This window comes from Notolabrus celidotus, chromosome 1 (assembly GCF_009762535.1).
Source record: "Notolabrus celidotus isolate fNotCel1 chromosome 1, fNotCel1.pri, whole genome shotgun sequence".
In the NCBI taxonomy this organism is placed as follows: Eukaryota; Metazoa; Chordata; class Actinopteri; order Labriformes; family Labridae; genus Notolabrus; species Notolabrus celidotus.
The window spans coordinates 8,927,111-8,943,061 of NC_048272.1; the positions used below are offsets into that span (position 1 = coordinate 8,927,111).

General features: G+C 38.4%; 1 protein-coding gene across 8 annotated transcripts in view; it reads left to right on the forward strand.

Annotated features, from left to right (window-relative positions):
• Positions 1-8,065, forward strand: part of cfap20dc (CFAP20 domain containing) — a 46,563-nt gene extending 38,498 nt beyond the window's left edge. For 5 of the 8 annotated variants that reach the window (XR_004632749.1, XM_034694209.1, XM_034694223.1 and 2 more), the window contains 3 exons: positions 1,232-1,293; positions 6,970-7,064; positions 7,897-8,065. Coding sequence is in view for 4 of the 8 variants with exons in the window: in XM_034694209.1 (XP_034550100.1) it covers positions 1,232-1,293; positions 6,970-7,064; positions 7,897-8,015 (276 nt within the window). In the remaining 4 variants the exon portion in view is untranslated. Of the gene's footprint in view, positions 1-1,231; positions 1,294-6,969; positions 7,065-7,896 lie in introns of those variants that run through there. The other 3 variants (XR_004632752.1, XR_004632751.1, XR_004632750.1) reach the window with 2 other exon arrangements.
• The last annotated feature ends 7,886 nt before the right edge of the window (positions 8,066-15,951 follow it).

A 15,951-nucleotide genomic window follows, 5' to 3' on the forward strand; every position in this document is an offset into this window, starting at 1 on the left:
GTTGTGCAATCAAGGCACAATTCTCTAAATTGTCAGTCGCTACCAAGCGGCAACCTCTGGTCTCAAAGTATAAAGCCCATGCGGAAGTGTTATAAACTGCAGTTCATCGAGAATCCGCTTGAGGCTGACTGCAGAAACACCGGAAACCACATACACACCAATTCAAAAAAGACGATTTTTGCAGCATTAATAAACATGTTTACAGCCTGGATAAAAAAACGGCTTGGTTCTTCGTAGCTAATCTCTCTATCGGCACACACTGTACGGGAGTGAATTTTTTTCTTACGCCACGTTTCAGAAGATATTAAGATTATGAGTTTTTGCCCAATTAAGGACATGACTGACTTGACTCCTGGACGGGAACACATAGCTGTTGGCTAGGAGGCTCAAACTCCCCCCCTTTAAGTCACACTCTGCCTGGATGAGTTCCGCTTTTCCAATATGGCTGCCGCCGCCGATTTGCTTCAAGACAGCGCTCAGGAACAGATGGGTGACGTCACAGATACTACGTCCATTATTTATTCTATGGTCGCTACAGAGTAGTTAAGCCGTAAACTGAAGTGAAAATAGCAACAATGTTAAAAGTTGTGCCATATGCCTCATTGTGATTAAAGGTGTGTGAACTGCACAGCTCTGAGAAGATGGAGAGCTGAATGATGACAGAAGTGTCAACATAAATAGTCCTGCAGGTGTCCCGTTCACCTTGTGACCTTCACGTCAGGACCTTGCTCGCTTACTCTGACGGAATTCTTATTTGCACATCCACCCTTTCACTATATTCTTTCCCTTATCTATATTTTTGTCACAGTTTGCAACCATATTCCAATGACTATTACATCAAAGTACACTCCAACAACTGCCCTTGACATTCTCAAATTTGCCATTTGCACAACAGTGACAAAATGGCCTGAGACAGTTCTACACATTTTCTGCTGAGAGACAACCATCATTGTCAAGCAATGGAGCTGAAAAACAGTGATGGTGGACACAATGGCCTTCATTATGGAACTATATTGAATGAAATGAGTCATTCTGAATCCCCAAACTATCAATTCAATTCAATCTTGAGGTGCAGTGAATGTATGTTATACTCTTTTTATGCCAAAACACATCAGTCAGTGGTCTGTTGAAGTTAATGGAGATCATTAATGTTAATTATAATGTCCGGAGAAAGTGCTTGAGTCATAAATGTGCCAACATTTTAACACAATACTTTTCTTTTTTCTCACAGCCAGCTAATCAGGGTCACCATTATCAGAAGGAAATGAGCCCCCTACTGCAATCAAACCCCAGGTGAGTCGGCACTCGTTACTGACATTCATAGCATATTTGTTTATTGAAAAGAAGAAAGTTTTAGTGTCACATTTTGTTTGTTTCCTTGTTATTTTATGTACTGCGAACAAAGGTCAAAGCTTTTTATGGCCAGAGAAACTCAAAAATGTGCACTAGTCTTTAACCTCTGGGCTTATTTTATTTTTAAGGAGTATTATCAACAAGTGAGGACAAAAATGCACCAGTGTGCTATGACTGGCTGACTGGCACATGCTGCTAGGCTAGTTAGCTAGTCCAAACTTCCAATTTGTATGGCTTTTGTTCTAGCATAATAACAAAACAAGAGATGGCAGGATGGATTTGTCAGCCAACGCTCAAACGCCCTTTTCCACTGGTCCGTCTTAGTCCTACTCTGCTCCACTTGACCCGACTCTACTCGGTTTGTGTTGCGTTTCCACGGACGCGGTACCTCGTGTCAGATACCAGTTTTTCGTACCTGCTCTGCTCTGTTTCCAAGCGAGCTGAGCGATACTAAAAGGTGACGTAGACGGACTGCCGGCCACTGATTGGTCAGAGAATGTCGTCACTGAAGAGTCATGAGCACGAAGCCTAACACATTGATCAAACCTGCCATTTTTAAAAAACAACATCAGTACTGTACGTTGTCTGTCAAGTTCCCAGACTAGAATCAAGAGGATATGAGTTCAGGGGTTAGATAACCTGCTATATCCAAAAGCCTTCCTTCTTCTGGGTCTTCACAAGTAGAGGTGAAAATAGTTGGTAAAAATTAAAAAAACTTTCTTAGATTTTTTTCTTGCATTTCTTGACTAAAATGTCCTTATGTAGCCTGTATTAAAATTTGGCTGCTTTTACATGAAAGTCACCCTGAAATTCTTAATCAGATGGTAACGAGTGACTGTGGAATTAAGGCTAAATGTCAACTGTCAGATAAATATGCAGACGGGGGCTTATCTTGCTCACTGGTGAGTAAAAATAAATTGAGAGTCTGCCAGGTACTGTAGCTTTCTTCTCCCTTAACTGCTGTTGTCATTTTCATAATCACTGACTATTTTTCACCAGTTATTGTGCTTGTTGGACAACTTTTCATGGCACCTTTATGTATCAGATAGTTCATTTCTTCTTTTGAAGTTCATAAAAAATCTCAACCATGACTTAGACTCACCATTTATCCCTGACTTTCAGCAGCCATACAAGGTGAAATCCATCATTGATGAAGGAAGGGCCGATTTCTGCATGGTCGGAGCCTCAGTGGTTCATAATGCAGAGCAGCCACAAGACATGTTCCACCTTGTTTCACCTGCCTACAGGTTAAAACCACAGAGAAGTTTGAGTTCTTACCTTAGAAAGAAACACATTGATGTATGGGCTTGAATAAGTGGAGGAGGCAGAAAAATGTACGATTGCTATTTAAAATATGTGGGAAGGTGCATCCAATATCAACTTCAGGCACATCCTGTGCTAAGAAGAGAAGTAGTGGTATTATGCAGCCCTTAAAACCAAAGAAACTAACAAGAGACTAGAGTTTGACAAAGTGGAATAAGAAAAAGTGAATGCATCGTAACAACAAAACAGAAAAACTGTAGGATGAAAAGAAAAGTAGTAGCCTACAGTGTCATTCCTTTCAACTCTGAAGTCAGGTCAGGTTTTTGTAAAGCTTATGGAAGGGAAAGTTGCTCAAACATTAAAAGTAGGATCATGTTATATAGTATTACATTTGGTTCCACTGAGTTAACTCTGGGCAGTTTAAAGAGCTGACTTTTAGGCACTGTATATCCATACTGAGATCCGACCGTGGCAGTTTGTATGAACGGATCCCGTAGTTCCCCTCTGAGGGCTTCTCAAGCCCCTTTAATGCCCGACTGCTCGCTAATGCAACGCCCTGTCTCTGCACATCTCCATCTCTTTTGTGGGTGTACACAACCACACGGCATGTTACAAAACAAGACAAAGGGATTGCATCAGAGTTCCTCTGCTCAAAATTATGCAACCATCCTCCAAACACGTCTGATTTATTGATGAAAAGCAAAGTATCCTGCTGTTAAACACGAGTTGACTCCAGTTTTCTGAAATATTTTGCTTGTGTTATTGTCTCAGAGTGGTTGTAAAGAGTTAATTTCTTACATCTGATCAGTAGGAAAGGAAAAGAATGGCTTTTTCTGGTCCTATTTGAGTGTCTCTAGGCTGTTTAAGTATCCACTGAGGTAATGCTGTTTGATTGAAGGTCCTCTGAAATGGATATTACAAGTGACAGTCACCTCAAACAAACTCCCTTCCTTGTCTCACATGGCACTACACCATCCACAGCTGTACTACTGAAATTAGACTTCCAAGCAGGCCCTGATTTACATATTGAAGAGCAGCTGCACAGGATTTTGTCGTTGTTTTCTCTCCTTTTCTTCCAGGCGTTGCATTCTGAGACACCCATACAGTGAATTCCATCATGCTACTTTTTTTTTTTCCAGAGTACTGGCATTGCTGCGAGGCTTCCTCGCTGTTGAGAGCTACAGTTTTCTTGACAGCTAAAATGCTCTTGTTGCTGAGCTTAATGTTGCCAGGGCTTTTTTCGTGCATTTTTTAACATGTTCCTTTGTGTGTGTGATACTTTTGTCTGCCTTTTGGCTGGGAAACGAGAATGTGAAACCACAAATCATGCTGTCAGAGACACCCGGAGTAGCAATTCAATTGTTTTACAATAAAAATAAAAAAACTGCGAATTTTACCAAAATGCTGGGGTGTCAGACAAACAGAGTTGCCCTAATGCTGTTTCATTGGAAAGCTCAATTTGATTATACTTCAAGGCTATGTGAAAACAGTGTGCTTGCTCAGATTAAATCAAACTAATGCATTCTCTTAATCACAGGTTTGTTCGTATCTATATTATAATGACTCTAGAATGTAATCACTCTCACCAAGTCCCACTTAACAATCTGAAGTCCCATTTGCAGCTCTGTAGCTGAGGCCTTTGTCCCCAAAAATTGCTTCCATTAACTTTTGTACTGGGCTCTTGCCTATCACATAAATGCCTTTGTTAGAAAGAAAAATCAGAGCCTAACACACTGGATCGCTTTGAAAGCATAAGGTTATGGAAATGAATAAACTTGTAATTAACTCTTAAATGCATGGAAAGATTTGAAAGAATGTATCACTCCCTTTGAAAATGTTGATTTTTGGGGGGGGGATTTTTTTATTCACAGAGATGAAGGTGATCTTTTGTAACTCTAACTGTACAACTGGATAGTTCTTGTTTTTTTGAGTGATTGTATGAAGGACTATAAAACCTACAGAGGATCACATTCAGAACAGAGCAGTAACAGGCTTTTAAATACTACTGTACAATTAGATGTTTACGAAACACTTTAAATACCTTTTGTTTTACATCTAAAATGTTTCCTATGTGTCATATACCAGTGTGACCAGTATAAAATGTGAGGAGAGGTATATTATTGTGATAGGGTATTTTACCTAGAAGGTAGCAACACAGACCAGGTGAGTAGTGCCAGTTTTTAACAGCTTTTCTCCATCATCCGTTCATTATCATGGATTCCAAGAAATCAGTGTTATACATTAAGTAAATACTGTTACCTTCTGGATTTGGCCTAAGGGTTAATTGCGCACCCATATAGCGAGCAGCCCGAGGTCGATTCCAACCTGCACCCCCTTTCCAGCATGTCATTCCCCCACTCTCTCTTCTATCCACTGTCTTCCCCTCTCTAATATAATGGTCTAAAAAAATGCCCCCACCCCCAAAAACAAAATTATATATATTTATAAATTGTCAAAAATTTTATTTGTTTGTTTTTTATTAGCTTATTTTTTCAAGGCGTTTTCGCCTTTATTGACAGGACAGCTGAAGAGAGACAGGACATGTGGGGAGTAGAGAGTGGGGGAAGACATGCAGCAAATGGTCGACTGGCCGGGAGTCGAACCGGCGAACTCTGCGACGAGGACTAAGACCTCGATACATGGGGCGCTTAGACCGCTAGGCCACCAGCGTCCCAATAATAATATATTTTTTTAAATGGTACCTAGCTCGATGCTAACTACCACTGGTGAAACCAGATGGTCTTAGAAATAGCTACACAGAAAACTGTACTTTGGGGGATTCATGAAAAACGTATTGCGTCTTGTAAATCAGTACAACTTCAGATTTTACAATGTACATATTTAATCAGTATTGTCACTTATGCTCTCATTTGCTTCTGTAGCTCATGAAGAGGTATCAATATTATTTTCAGACTGTTTTATAGCCAGTTAAAAACTCCATTCAGAGACTTCAACTGTGCCTTTCAGAAAAGTTTTACTCTATGGTTCATTCGAAAGTAGAATTAGCATTAATATCCCTACTTCACCTGTGTAGTAAGTGAAAGGTACCATACCATAAGATGTGCGGTGCTCATTTACTATCAGAAACTCTAATAATTATAAGGAAAAACTATTGGATCCCATTAAGTCATCTTAAATAATAAAGTTTCTTAGAGAAAATCCTAGAATTGTTATCGTTTTTTGATGAAGCTGGTGAGGAACTTCCTGTTTCTGTCAATTTTGGCACCCCTGTAGACAAAGCTATGCATCTTACCTCTTTGCTGATCCTGTGCTGTACATGCAAAATAGTAAAAGTGTTTTCTAACAAATAAGTCTCACTGTCACACAGAACACTTACTATAAACCTTTTTAATTTAAAATGCAACAAAGGCTTTTTCAGATGCATGCTGTGAATTGCCTTGTCAGACACCAACCCGGTGCCAGCAGTTTCATGCAGGAAAAGATTAGTATAGAAACACACACTCTTCCTCCTGATGCTCTGTTACCTCTTTTAGGTCATGAAGAGGAATCAATTTTAATTACATTGTTTCGTAACCAGCTAAAATCTGCTCACAGGAGCTTTGAACAAACCGTTTTATGGTTAGTAAAGGCAGTTTGTTTTTAAAGAGATATTGACATTATCAATCATTTCATTATTGCACTTTATGACGGTGAGATGGATAAAGTTTTAATCAATGTTTAAGTCACCGCCTGTCTGCTAAATAATGTACAGAAGAAGATTAGAGTTCCTCATTAGATATGCTATGATGTGCTCTTATGAGACATTATGTCCGAAGGCAAAAGATGTAAATGGATAATTGCAACCATGCAACTGATGTATCGCCTGAAATGAATTCTGCTTAACAAATTAATCTTGCAGTGATCCGAGTGATAATTCATCTTCATCATCTCCATTTCTCTGTCTAATCTGCGGCTCCATACTTAAAGAGCAGAGTTTGACTCTAACAGAGAATGATTGATGTATGGCTGAACCCTGTGCGCTCTTCTCTGACTGTGAAGATAAACTCATTTAAGAGTGAAAGGAAGTCCTACTCTCACAGGCGTCAACAAGGTCAAGACCTCTACTGCGGGACCAAAGCAGCGAAACTTGGAAATCACAGCTTGAGTCAGAATCTAATAAATGATCCTTCAGGTAGAACGGTGAGGCGGAGAGGCTAAGTGTGCGTAAGGCAGAAGTGCCTCAAGGACAACAGAAAGGAAGCTCAGATGGGCTTCTGAGAGCACCCGATGATGGAACTTTCATTGTTAAAATGTCATATAGAGGCAATTTGATGTGCCGTGCTATAGTAGTGAGATGGTAGGTGTAATGGCATGTGTTGTCATGACCGTGTGCCTTTATGGTCTTCGCCCTAGGGAGTGGATGGATGTGCTCAGCCCGCCTATTATGCCTCCCAGTCAGCAGAGAAGGTCAGACGGCACGTGGAACAATCCGGGGAACTTAATCGCAGGTACGTCAACCTCAATTTTAGTGCTTTTTTTTTTCCACAGCAAAACAATACAATGCTTCAACACTGACCACACTAATTGTGTGAAAGCAAAGAACCAAAGGAAACATTCACTAGTGTCAATGCTTACATTCTTCCTCTCCATTCAGCATGGAGGGAGAAGCATGAGAAACTGTATCTAATTAAGGGCAAAAACCCAGGAGAGTGGAGCTCTCTGTCCTCCACATAACTCCATAGGTCAAAAGAGACAGGCTCATTACAGGTCTGCACCCCCCAGACACATCGTCGAGGTTAATTGACGAAACCTTTGCAGTTTACAACATCATTTTTTAAACCTCGCGCACAATGTGTCTTATAATTAGTTTTCATTATCGTCGCCAAAGTTCTGATAAGATAAAATGTTCCTCCTGGAGCATCCAGTAACCTTTTGAGCATTTAACTGCCTGTCAATTTAACAGCTAAATTCTCTTGCTTTAAAGTAGCGGGGATTACAGGGAATCTCTTTACAGCTTCATAATGTGGTACCGGGCTCTGGGTGTCTTAGGTCTTGATTGATGAGAGAAAAAAAATGGCAGCGGCAGAAAACTTTTAAAATCCACCTGAGTCTGAAGGTTACCTTGCCATCCACGCTTCTCATTTTGTTCCAGAAACAGCTGAGAAAATACGCTCTCACTCATGCCTTGGATGGGTACAAAAACATTACAGCATATACGTCACATTAATTATAATTATTTGTGCAAAGTTAGTTGCTTTGATTTACTCTTGAATGTTATCTATGTCTATTTTTAATATCTTCCTCTAAGTATTTCAGAGAGGTTTTCTTGCATTTTTCCAGGAGAGGAAGAGTCGCTGAATGAAGAGGAGAACGAGGAAGAGTATTTGAATCTGCTGTATGATCCTTGCCTCAACTGCTATTTCGATCCAAAGACGGGGAAGTACTACGAACTAGCTTGACTCAAAGCTCAAGAGAATCCAAATAAATAAATCAGAAGTCATTAATAGTGGATGAATGTCTTTAGGATTCTTTCTTCAGCCCTTGCGTATTGATCAGTGATGAATAACCCATTCACAAAAAGTCTTCCATGTTACAGCCTTTGTTTTTGATAGACCATGAGAGCCTTTGTTTCCCACTTCCACTTCCAAGTTGTGTCGTGTTAGCGTGTAAAAGAGTAGGGTTCTGTAAATCAGATAGAAAGTGAGTTGCTGCCCATTCAGGAGCACAGCTGATGGTAGAGAATGTCTTTTCAGAAGTCTTGGCGAGCAAACTAATGTGTAAGCCTTTTGAAAGAACATCCTGGAGTTTTATGTCACAAGGAAGATTCGTGATGTCTTAATTTAGACCATATTAGCATAACTGTACAGGTAATTTTGTCTATTATTTATCATTGTTTATAGTAAAAGTAAATGATAGTATGTTGATGTGTCTAATTTGTTTAAATCAAATTCAAAATAAAACATTTTTAATGAAAGCGCCTCATGTATCATGTTGTAAAACCATAACGTACAGATGTACCTGTGTCACTGCATTTTTATTTATGTTTCACGGCCTGTAAGTGTAACCAGTACTCACAACAGATGAGCAGCTCACAGGGATGACAGCTTCTTTCATCAGTCTTGCCAAAACACTGATGATCACACCTGATGAGCGGCTGATGCCAGATTGATTCATCAATTTCAGCCTGAGATGAATTGTTGCTTCACGCTGATGGGAAAAATAAAAAATGAAACAAAAGGAGGGGAAAAACTAATATTCATTTATCATATTTGGATTCAAAGCAGTTTTAATCAAACATTTCCCATCAGTCACTGAGCAGTTAGCAGACACAGCCAGCATACTTAGCCCAGGTCAATTCAGGTTAATCTTTTTGTCAAGTACTGATTTAGGATATACACAATATGTGAACAAACACAGTTCACACAGCAGTTTTAACAACCTATGCTGTGTTGCACAATTTATTTTAATCTATTTTGGTTAAAGTTATGAAATGTAATAAAATAATTAATAAAAAGATATAAAAATCATAAAAAAATAAATTGTATCTTTGAGTTTATTTATAGGTGCACCTGGTGGTGCTTATCAGGACAGACTTGGTAGTAATGGAATATAATATTCACAAGTATGTCTGAATTAGTTTATAATCACGTAAAAATATATATTTTAAAAGTTTTGTTTTAAAGAAGGACTCTTTTCTATTTCAGTTAGAAGCAGGTCCCCTTCCACAGAATCACAGGCTGTCATCTTGTGCCACCCTGTTTCTACAGTTGCACAGTACGTGGCTGCCACAAATGAAGCAAGATGAAGAAGAGGAAGAAGAAGAAGAGGAAGACGAAGAAGAAGAAGAAGAAGAAGAAGAAGAAGAAGAAGAAGAAGAAACAAAAGAAACAGAAACAGAAGAAGAAACAGAAGAAGAAGAAAAAGAAGAAAAAGAAACAGAAACAGAAGAAGAAGAAGAGAGTGATTGTTGTTGATGATAAATTGTACTGATACAGTTTTTAATGTAAAAAAAAAAAAGATAAATGGTGGTTCAAATGAACATGCATCACAGTAGCGTCTTTTCCTCTAAGGCCATCTGTAATAGCCTTAATGTCAGCAAACTTAGAGCTTAGCTAGGGAATGTTTCAATCTAGAATCTAGAAAAGGCTAAATATTCCCAATTCTACTGTACCTTTAAATTACACCAAATATTGTTCCTAAATACTGTGCTTTGCAGAGAGCCATTATATGATTAACATTTTTGTTTTGTTTTAAACAAATTAAAATCAGCAAGGTTGCCTTATCTTGTGATGTGTAAAAATGTTTATAAAAATAAAAACAAATATGTTGAACTCCATGCATAACGCAGTCTGGAAAAACACCCCAATCTTCTTTAAAGAAAAGTTGGTGTACATACTGTAGGTTCGTGCCACAAGCACATCATGTGTCAAGTGAGTTCAGAGCTCCTGGCCTTACCAAGCCCAAGGAAAAATTCCTTGATGCAAACTGTTTTATATGGAGGATTTACTGCCTGGGGAATACTTCCCATGGGTAATAGAAAACTCAAGAACAAAATCTGTTTTAAAAAAGACATCAAGATTTGTTTTAAGCTTGAGATAGACTCAATTATTATCTGTTGTTATCTTCTGACTGTTTCTGTATTTTTTGTATTATTTTCTATTTCTCTTTTAGATTATTTTTCTGAGGAACCTCAGCAAGGCCTGGTTCACGTGGCTGACACGTACCCTCCTCTTTTTCTTGAATTTCGCGGCTTCACTCAGGCCGAAGATTCGCGATGCCGAAAAGCAGGACAAATAGGAAGAGAAACTCTTTTGTACCGATAGCAGCTAGTCTGCTTAACGATGCCGCATAACTGTTGTTTCCATGTTGTTACTGTTGTTACCGTTTTGAATTCTTTTGATGTTGATGTGACTTACTGTACTGTTTGTTTGTGTCACCGCTGACTGAAAGACAAATTGCCCCCCGGGGTTAATAAAGAAACCTTTGACTTGGACAGGGTTGCTATGTCTTATTTCATGTTCAGCAATATTTTATTTATCTTTTAAAATGTTTTGAATTGTGATTGTAAATTACTGTTTTTTATTGCTATATGCGGACCCCAGAAAGACTAGAGACCACATTGTGGAAGCTAATGGGGATCCGAATAAAGAATAAAGAATATGTGTAAATTTTAAAAAATGCAAACTTTTTGCCAAAAATTTGGAAAGAAGCCACCAAAATAATCTCTTGACGTACAAAGGCTCCTGCTTTGAGAAAAAAAATCCAACAAAGAGTATTTATAGAGAAAACCACATTACTTCCCTCTGAAACCATCTTCCTATATTTGAAATACTTTGTTCTGCAAAACTTCAACTCTGAAGTCTGCTGTGAGGCCACGTGACCCAAATTTAACGTCATATGACGTTTCGTGACAGGGGGGCGTGGTTTTCCTGTTTGCAAGTGCAACAGGTAAGAGCATCCAGGAAATGAACCATGGCGTTTCACCCAGCAGGGTTACAGACGGAGAATAGCTGTAAATAATTAAATATATGCCCATTAATTCTGGGTTTTACTGAAAATTAATGAGGAACGATGCACTTTACCTTAATTGTCTCATAATGAAAGTACGCTAACGAGGCTCGGAGGGATACAAGAATGTCAGCAGCACAACAGGTAATGTAAAGACATATGGAAAGAAGATCCATGAAATCCCTGCTGTTATTGTTGTCTCTTTGAACATATAGAAGTACAAACACCTTCTTTTTATGTGTATACTTTCTTGTGAAATCCTCCTACATTGTAAGAAACCGTCTCGTTTGAAGCTCGTTAAGCTGTGAAAACTTGTTGACACAACAGGTGGAAGTAAACGGACCGAGATGTTTTCGTTATGAGCTTCTCGGATGAACACATGGTTACATCATACTGTGGGATTGTTGAGATTGACTACTATCACTTTGCCTTCAAAGCATCACATCTACTTCAGAGGGAAGAAATGTTCAAACATTTTCACATAAAATACACTTGATGTTAGGACGCTCTTATGTTTCTTATTGCCCGATAATAACATACCACTGATCAAACTGGAATCAAACAGGTTCCCAAATTCACTTTCACTTCTAAGGATTTTTTTGGATGAAAACTAAGTGGACTATAACGGCAGTAATGATATGCTGTAGCTATCAGAGAGGTGAGGAATTACAAGAAAATAACAAGTGGAGTTTCTGACTGCTAAACTTTACAATTTGAATAATTTTCTCTGATTTTTTAGGACAGATTTGACTGCCCAATTTTTTAAATTGGACAATAACTTGTGACTTGCTCATCAAAGACAAAACAACACCAATTGCTCTTAGAGTGGTGATAACACCTGTGTCACTTCAGTGACATCTCTTCGCTGTTTTCATATCTGACACCTCCACATCTGTGTGATGAGTTGTCCCTGTTGAATGTTTTACTTTCTGGCCTCCCTCCATGTGCATCCTTATTATCACTTCAAACACTCCCCTCCTAACATTACCTGTGATCTTATGCACAGCTCTGACTTTAAAGATATGGTCTAGTGGTCAGTCATTGTCAGAAATGCGTCAGTTTCCCTGCTTTGGCTGCTGATTCACACCCCTGCTGTTCAGCTTTTTGGGTCGTATACCAACGTGATCCATAACACACCGCTGGTCAGCTGTCATATCTGCTGCCCGTATTTCCTTTTTATCTGAGCCACACATCATGAACTGAGCTGTTAGCTTTATGGGCTCTTTAACTACCCCACTGTTAGATCTTATTGGATTCATTTGTCTTTTTAGGCCGGGTTAAGGCTTCACCCAGGTATTATTGCATCTGTGGTCTTCGTCTCTGTGGCAGCAATCGTTGCTGCTCTATTGATCATCCGAAAATACTGCTTCCCAGTCAAGTAAGCAAACATTATTAATGAGTTGATTTAAAATTCACAGTGCTGTAAAATGCTGTCCACCACCCTGGCTGTCACTTCTCTTTATTTCAGCGAGGCAACGTACAGATACTCGGAGCTGAGGCGTCTGGAGGATCAGGGTTCAGTGGTGACAGAAGGCGACAGGGGGCCCGACACAGTGGGAGAGGAGTCAGATGAGGTCAGCGCATCAGGGCTCCCCTGATTGTAGCTTTTCACTGTCATCCATCCTACAGAACAAGTTGACACAGCTGTAACCTTCCTTGTCACATCACATGCCATTTGTAACTTCCTGTTTTCTTTTTGTGACAGGATCTGCTGGAATAGATCTCAGGCCAGGATGCTGCTGGAGCGACAGGCAAAAAAAAATCGTCAGTCAGATAATTTGATTAATCTTCTGAATATTGATTTGAAGAAGTGAATAATCATTTGATCTAAAATATGAGAAAAAAAATACATAAATACCTTTTGCAGTTTCTTACATGATACCTCTATCAGCTCAAAATAACAAAAAATATTCTTATTCATTTTAGATAAGAAGAGCTAAGAAGTTCTCAAACAGCTCAATGATTAGTCATCTATCAAAATGATTAATCAAATAACCATTGAGTTGCAAATGTAGTGTTTTTAAAGCAATGTTAAATTGTATCTAATTGTTTTTTCTTAATGTTCTATGTGAAATATTGAGCCTTATTTGTCTCATGACAAGCAACCACTAACCCCTTAAAAGCAACATTTTCACACATCTAGGCCTCACACAGCCTGCCACAACTGTTTTTCTTTCTTATGTGGCAACAGAGGAGCTTCTCATGTGTTACACTGTAATCCTGATGTAGCCCTGAATTAGACCTTTTCTATGAAGTTCCTCACAAACATCTCTCTAAAAAGACCCTACTTACTGTGGAGCCGACCAAATTTATAGATGTGAGAAAGGTGGAATTGATTAAGATGTTGAAATGTTGCTCTCACAGAAATCTTCACGCTGGGTTTCACTTCATACATGTCTCTCCCTGAACACTTTGATATGTGGAGGCTGTGCCTGCAGGCGCTACTCAGGGCTAAGGATTAGTGTTAACCCCCTTTGCAGAAAAAAAAAAATCAGATCTTTTCAGTCAGTAAACTTTCTAAACGATGCTGCAACTCAACATTACACATATATTTAGTGCAGAAAGGTCAGTATATATTTAAAGAGTCAAAAACATTATATTTGTATCCTGAAGTAACAAAACTAAATGTTTTTTAATAGGAAATTAAACAAAATTACTGCTTATTAGTCCACGTTGTTAGCTCAACAGTATGATATGATGATACACATATTTTTATTCTTTACTTCTGGTCAAGTTACAGTGCTGCCGATCCCATCATTCATCATATTTTTTCTTTTTAGTTGTTCTCAGAAAGTGCTTTGAAAATTCTTTTGAAAGGGGAAAAATGTTGAAATATGCCATGATCAAATCTTAATATAGTCTAGTTAAAGCTCCTGTGAGGAACTTTCTGTTATTGTCAATCTTGGCGCCCCCATGTGGACAAAGTGATACCTCTTGACTGCTCTTGTCCTGTACAGGTAGTGTTTTCTGTCAAAACAGCTCATCCTGCTTTTTGAAATGTATCAGTCGCTGTGAGTCTCCACAGTGGAAAATGTTTAAAAAAAAAAAAAAAAAAAAAGGCTGTTTATTTAGCATAGTGTCAATCCTCTGGTCTGATACCTAGCCCCTCGCGGCGGTCACAAGAACTAAAAATGATCGTGCCGATGTTGTTGATCTTGTTGCTGACAGTTTGGTTTGCTTTTGCTTGATTTTTTAGGTTAAAAAGATACATCAGTTATATTTCAGTGTGTTTTCGTAACAAGCTTAAAATTCCTCACAGGAGCTTTAAAGAAATCCATTAACATTTAAACAATGGACTTTTTAATACATGTCAAACTGTGCAATAAATGGGTGGGGGGGAAGTATAGTAAAATATTTATGTATAACATGAAATGCAGTTGTTGCATGACACACACACACACACACACACACACACACACACACATACACATTAAAGTTTATTCCGCTTCAGCCTGTATATGTCAGAGCTCACTATCATTATCCTCAAATAAGCAGTTTGCTACAAAGCATCACATGAAGATTTGTCATCTCAGATGTTTTCAACACTGTAATAAAAAAAAATCCGACATGCAGCTAAAAATAGTCCCACTAAGACTGCAGCTATCTACCAGTTCCCAGCCAGCTCCCTTTGAAATATATTTCCCCTTTTCATGCTAACATTAACCCACTTAAAGTACATTTGCTGTCGAGTCCACTCACTCTTTAATGGACTTCAAGGCGGGAGTGAGACCTTTTCAAATCTGGTTGCTCAAAGAAAAAGCAGAACAGCAACTCAACCTGCATGTGAACATTGTTAAGTAAACACCACCGTCATAGGGTGCTGGAAACATCAGCTGATCTATAGCTGGTTTCACTTTATGGTTTGTGTTTCTACAGTTAACAAATGAAGAAATCATTCAATTTGTTTTTATGGGTTTCAAATTGAAGTATTATCACAGGTTTTGCATGCATCCAATGATAGTGTTGGCTCTATAATTACTGACGATGTTATGGATGTTCTTAATGTTGAATTCTGTTATTACAGTACATCCTGGTGCAATATTAACAAGTATGCATGTATTATGGTTATAAAATATGTTAATCCTCTACGTGGACTGGTTCAGATTGACCTCGTTCTGTTTAAGTCGTGCCCTGCATAATTCACTCTGCCTGACTCTTATCAAAAGAGCATCTTTACTTGATTTGAATAAATGTTATTTTGCTTGTCTAAAAATAAGTATTTCATTATTTCTGTAGAAGCAACAGGCAGTAAAGCTCAAAAAAGAAAAAAAAAGTCGTAGATTTTATTCCTGCTACATCCAGTTCTTTGTTGCTGGAAACACACAATGTGTTGTCTGATGTGTCAAAAGTGGAACACAAAGACCCTCTGCTGGCCCTCTTTGGTATTACGCTATACCATTTCATTCTGTAGGCGCCTTATATGGCACAATGTCAGCCTCCTACTTCTTTTTTTAATTAAAACAAACTAAAGAAAATAGCACTTAAGCAAATAAGATAGTTTTTAGGGCTGCAGTGGATATCAAAAGTCAACACACCCTTGTTAAAATGCCAGGTTTTGTGATGTGAAAAAATGAGACCAAGAGAAATCATGTCAGAACTTTTTCCACCTTTAATGTGACCTATAACATGAACAATTCAATTGAAAAGAATGTAATCTTTTCGGGGGAAGAATAAAAAATTAAAATTAAAATTAAATAATGTGGTTGCATAAGTATACACACCCTCTTATAACTGGGGATGTGCCTGTGTTCAGAATTAACCAATCACATTCAAACTCATGACAAATAGTAGTCAGTATACAACTGTCATAGCTTAAAGTGACTTTGATTAATCCCAATAAAGATCAGCTGTTCTAGGAGGATTTTCCTGACATTTCCTCAATTGTAT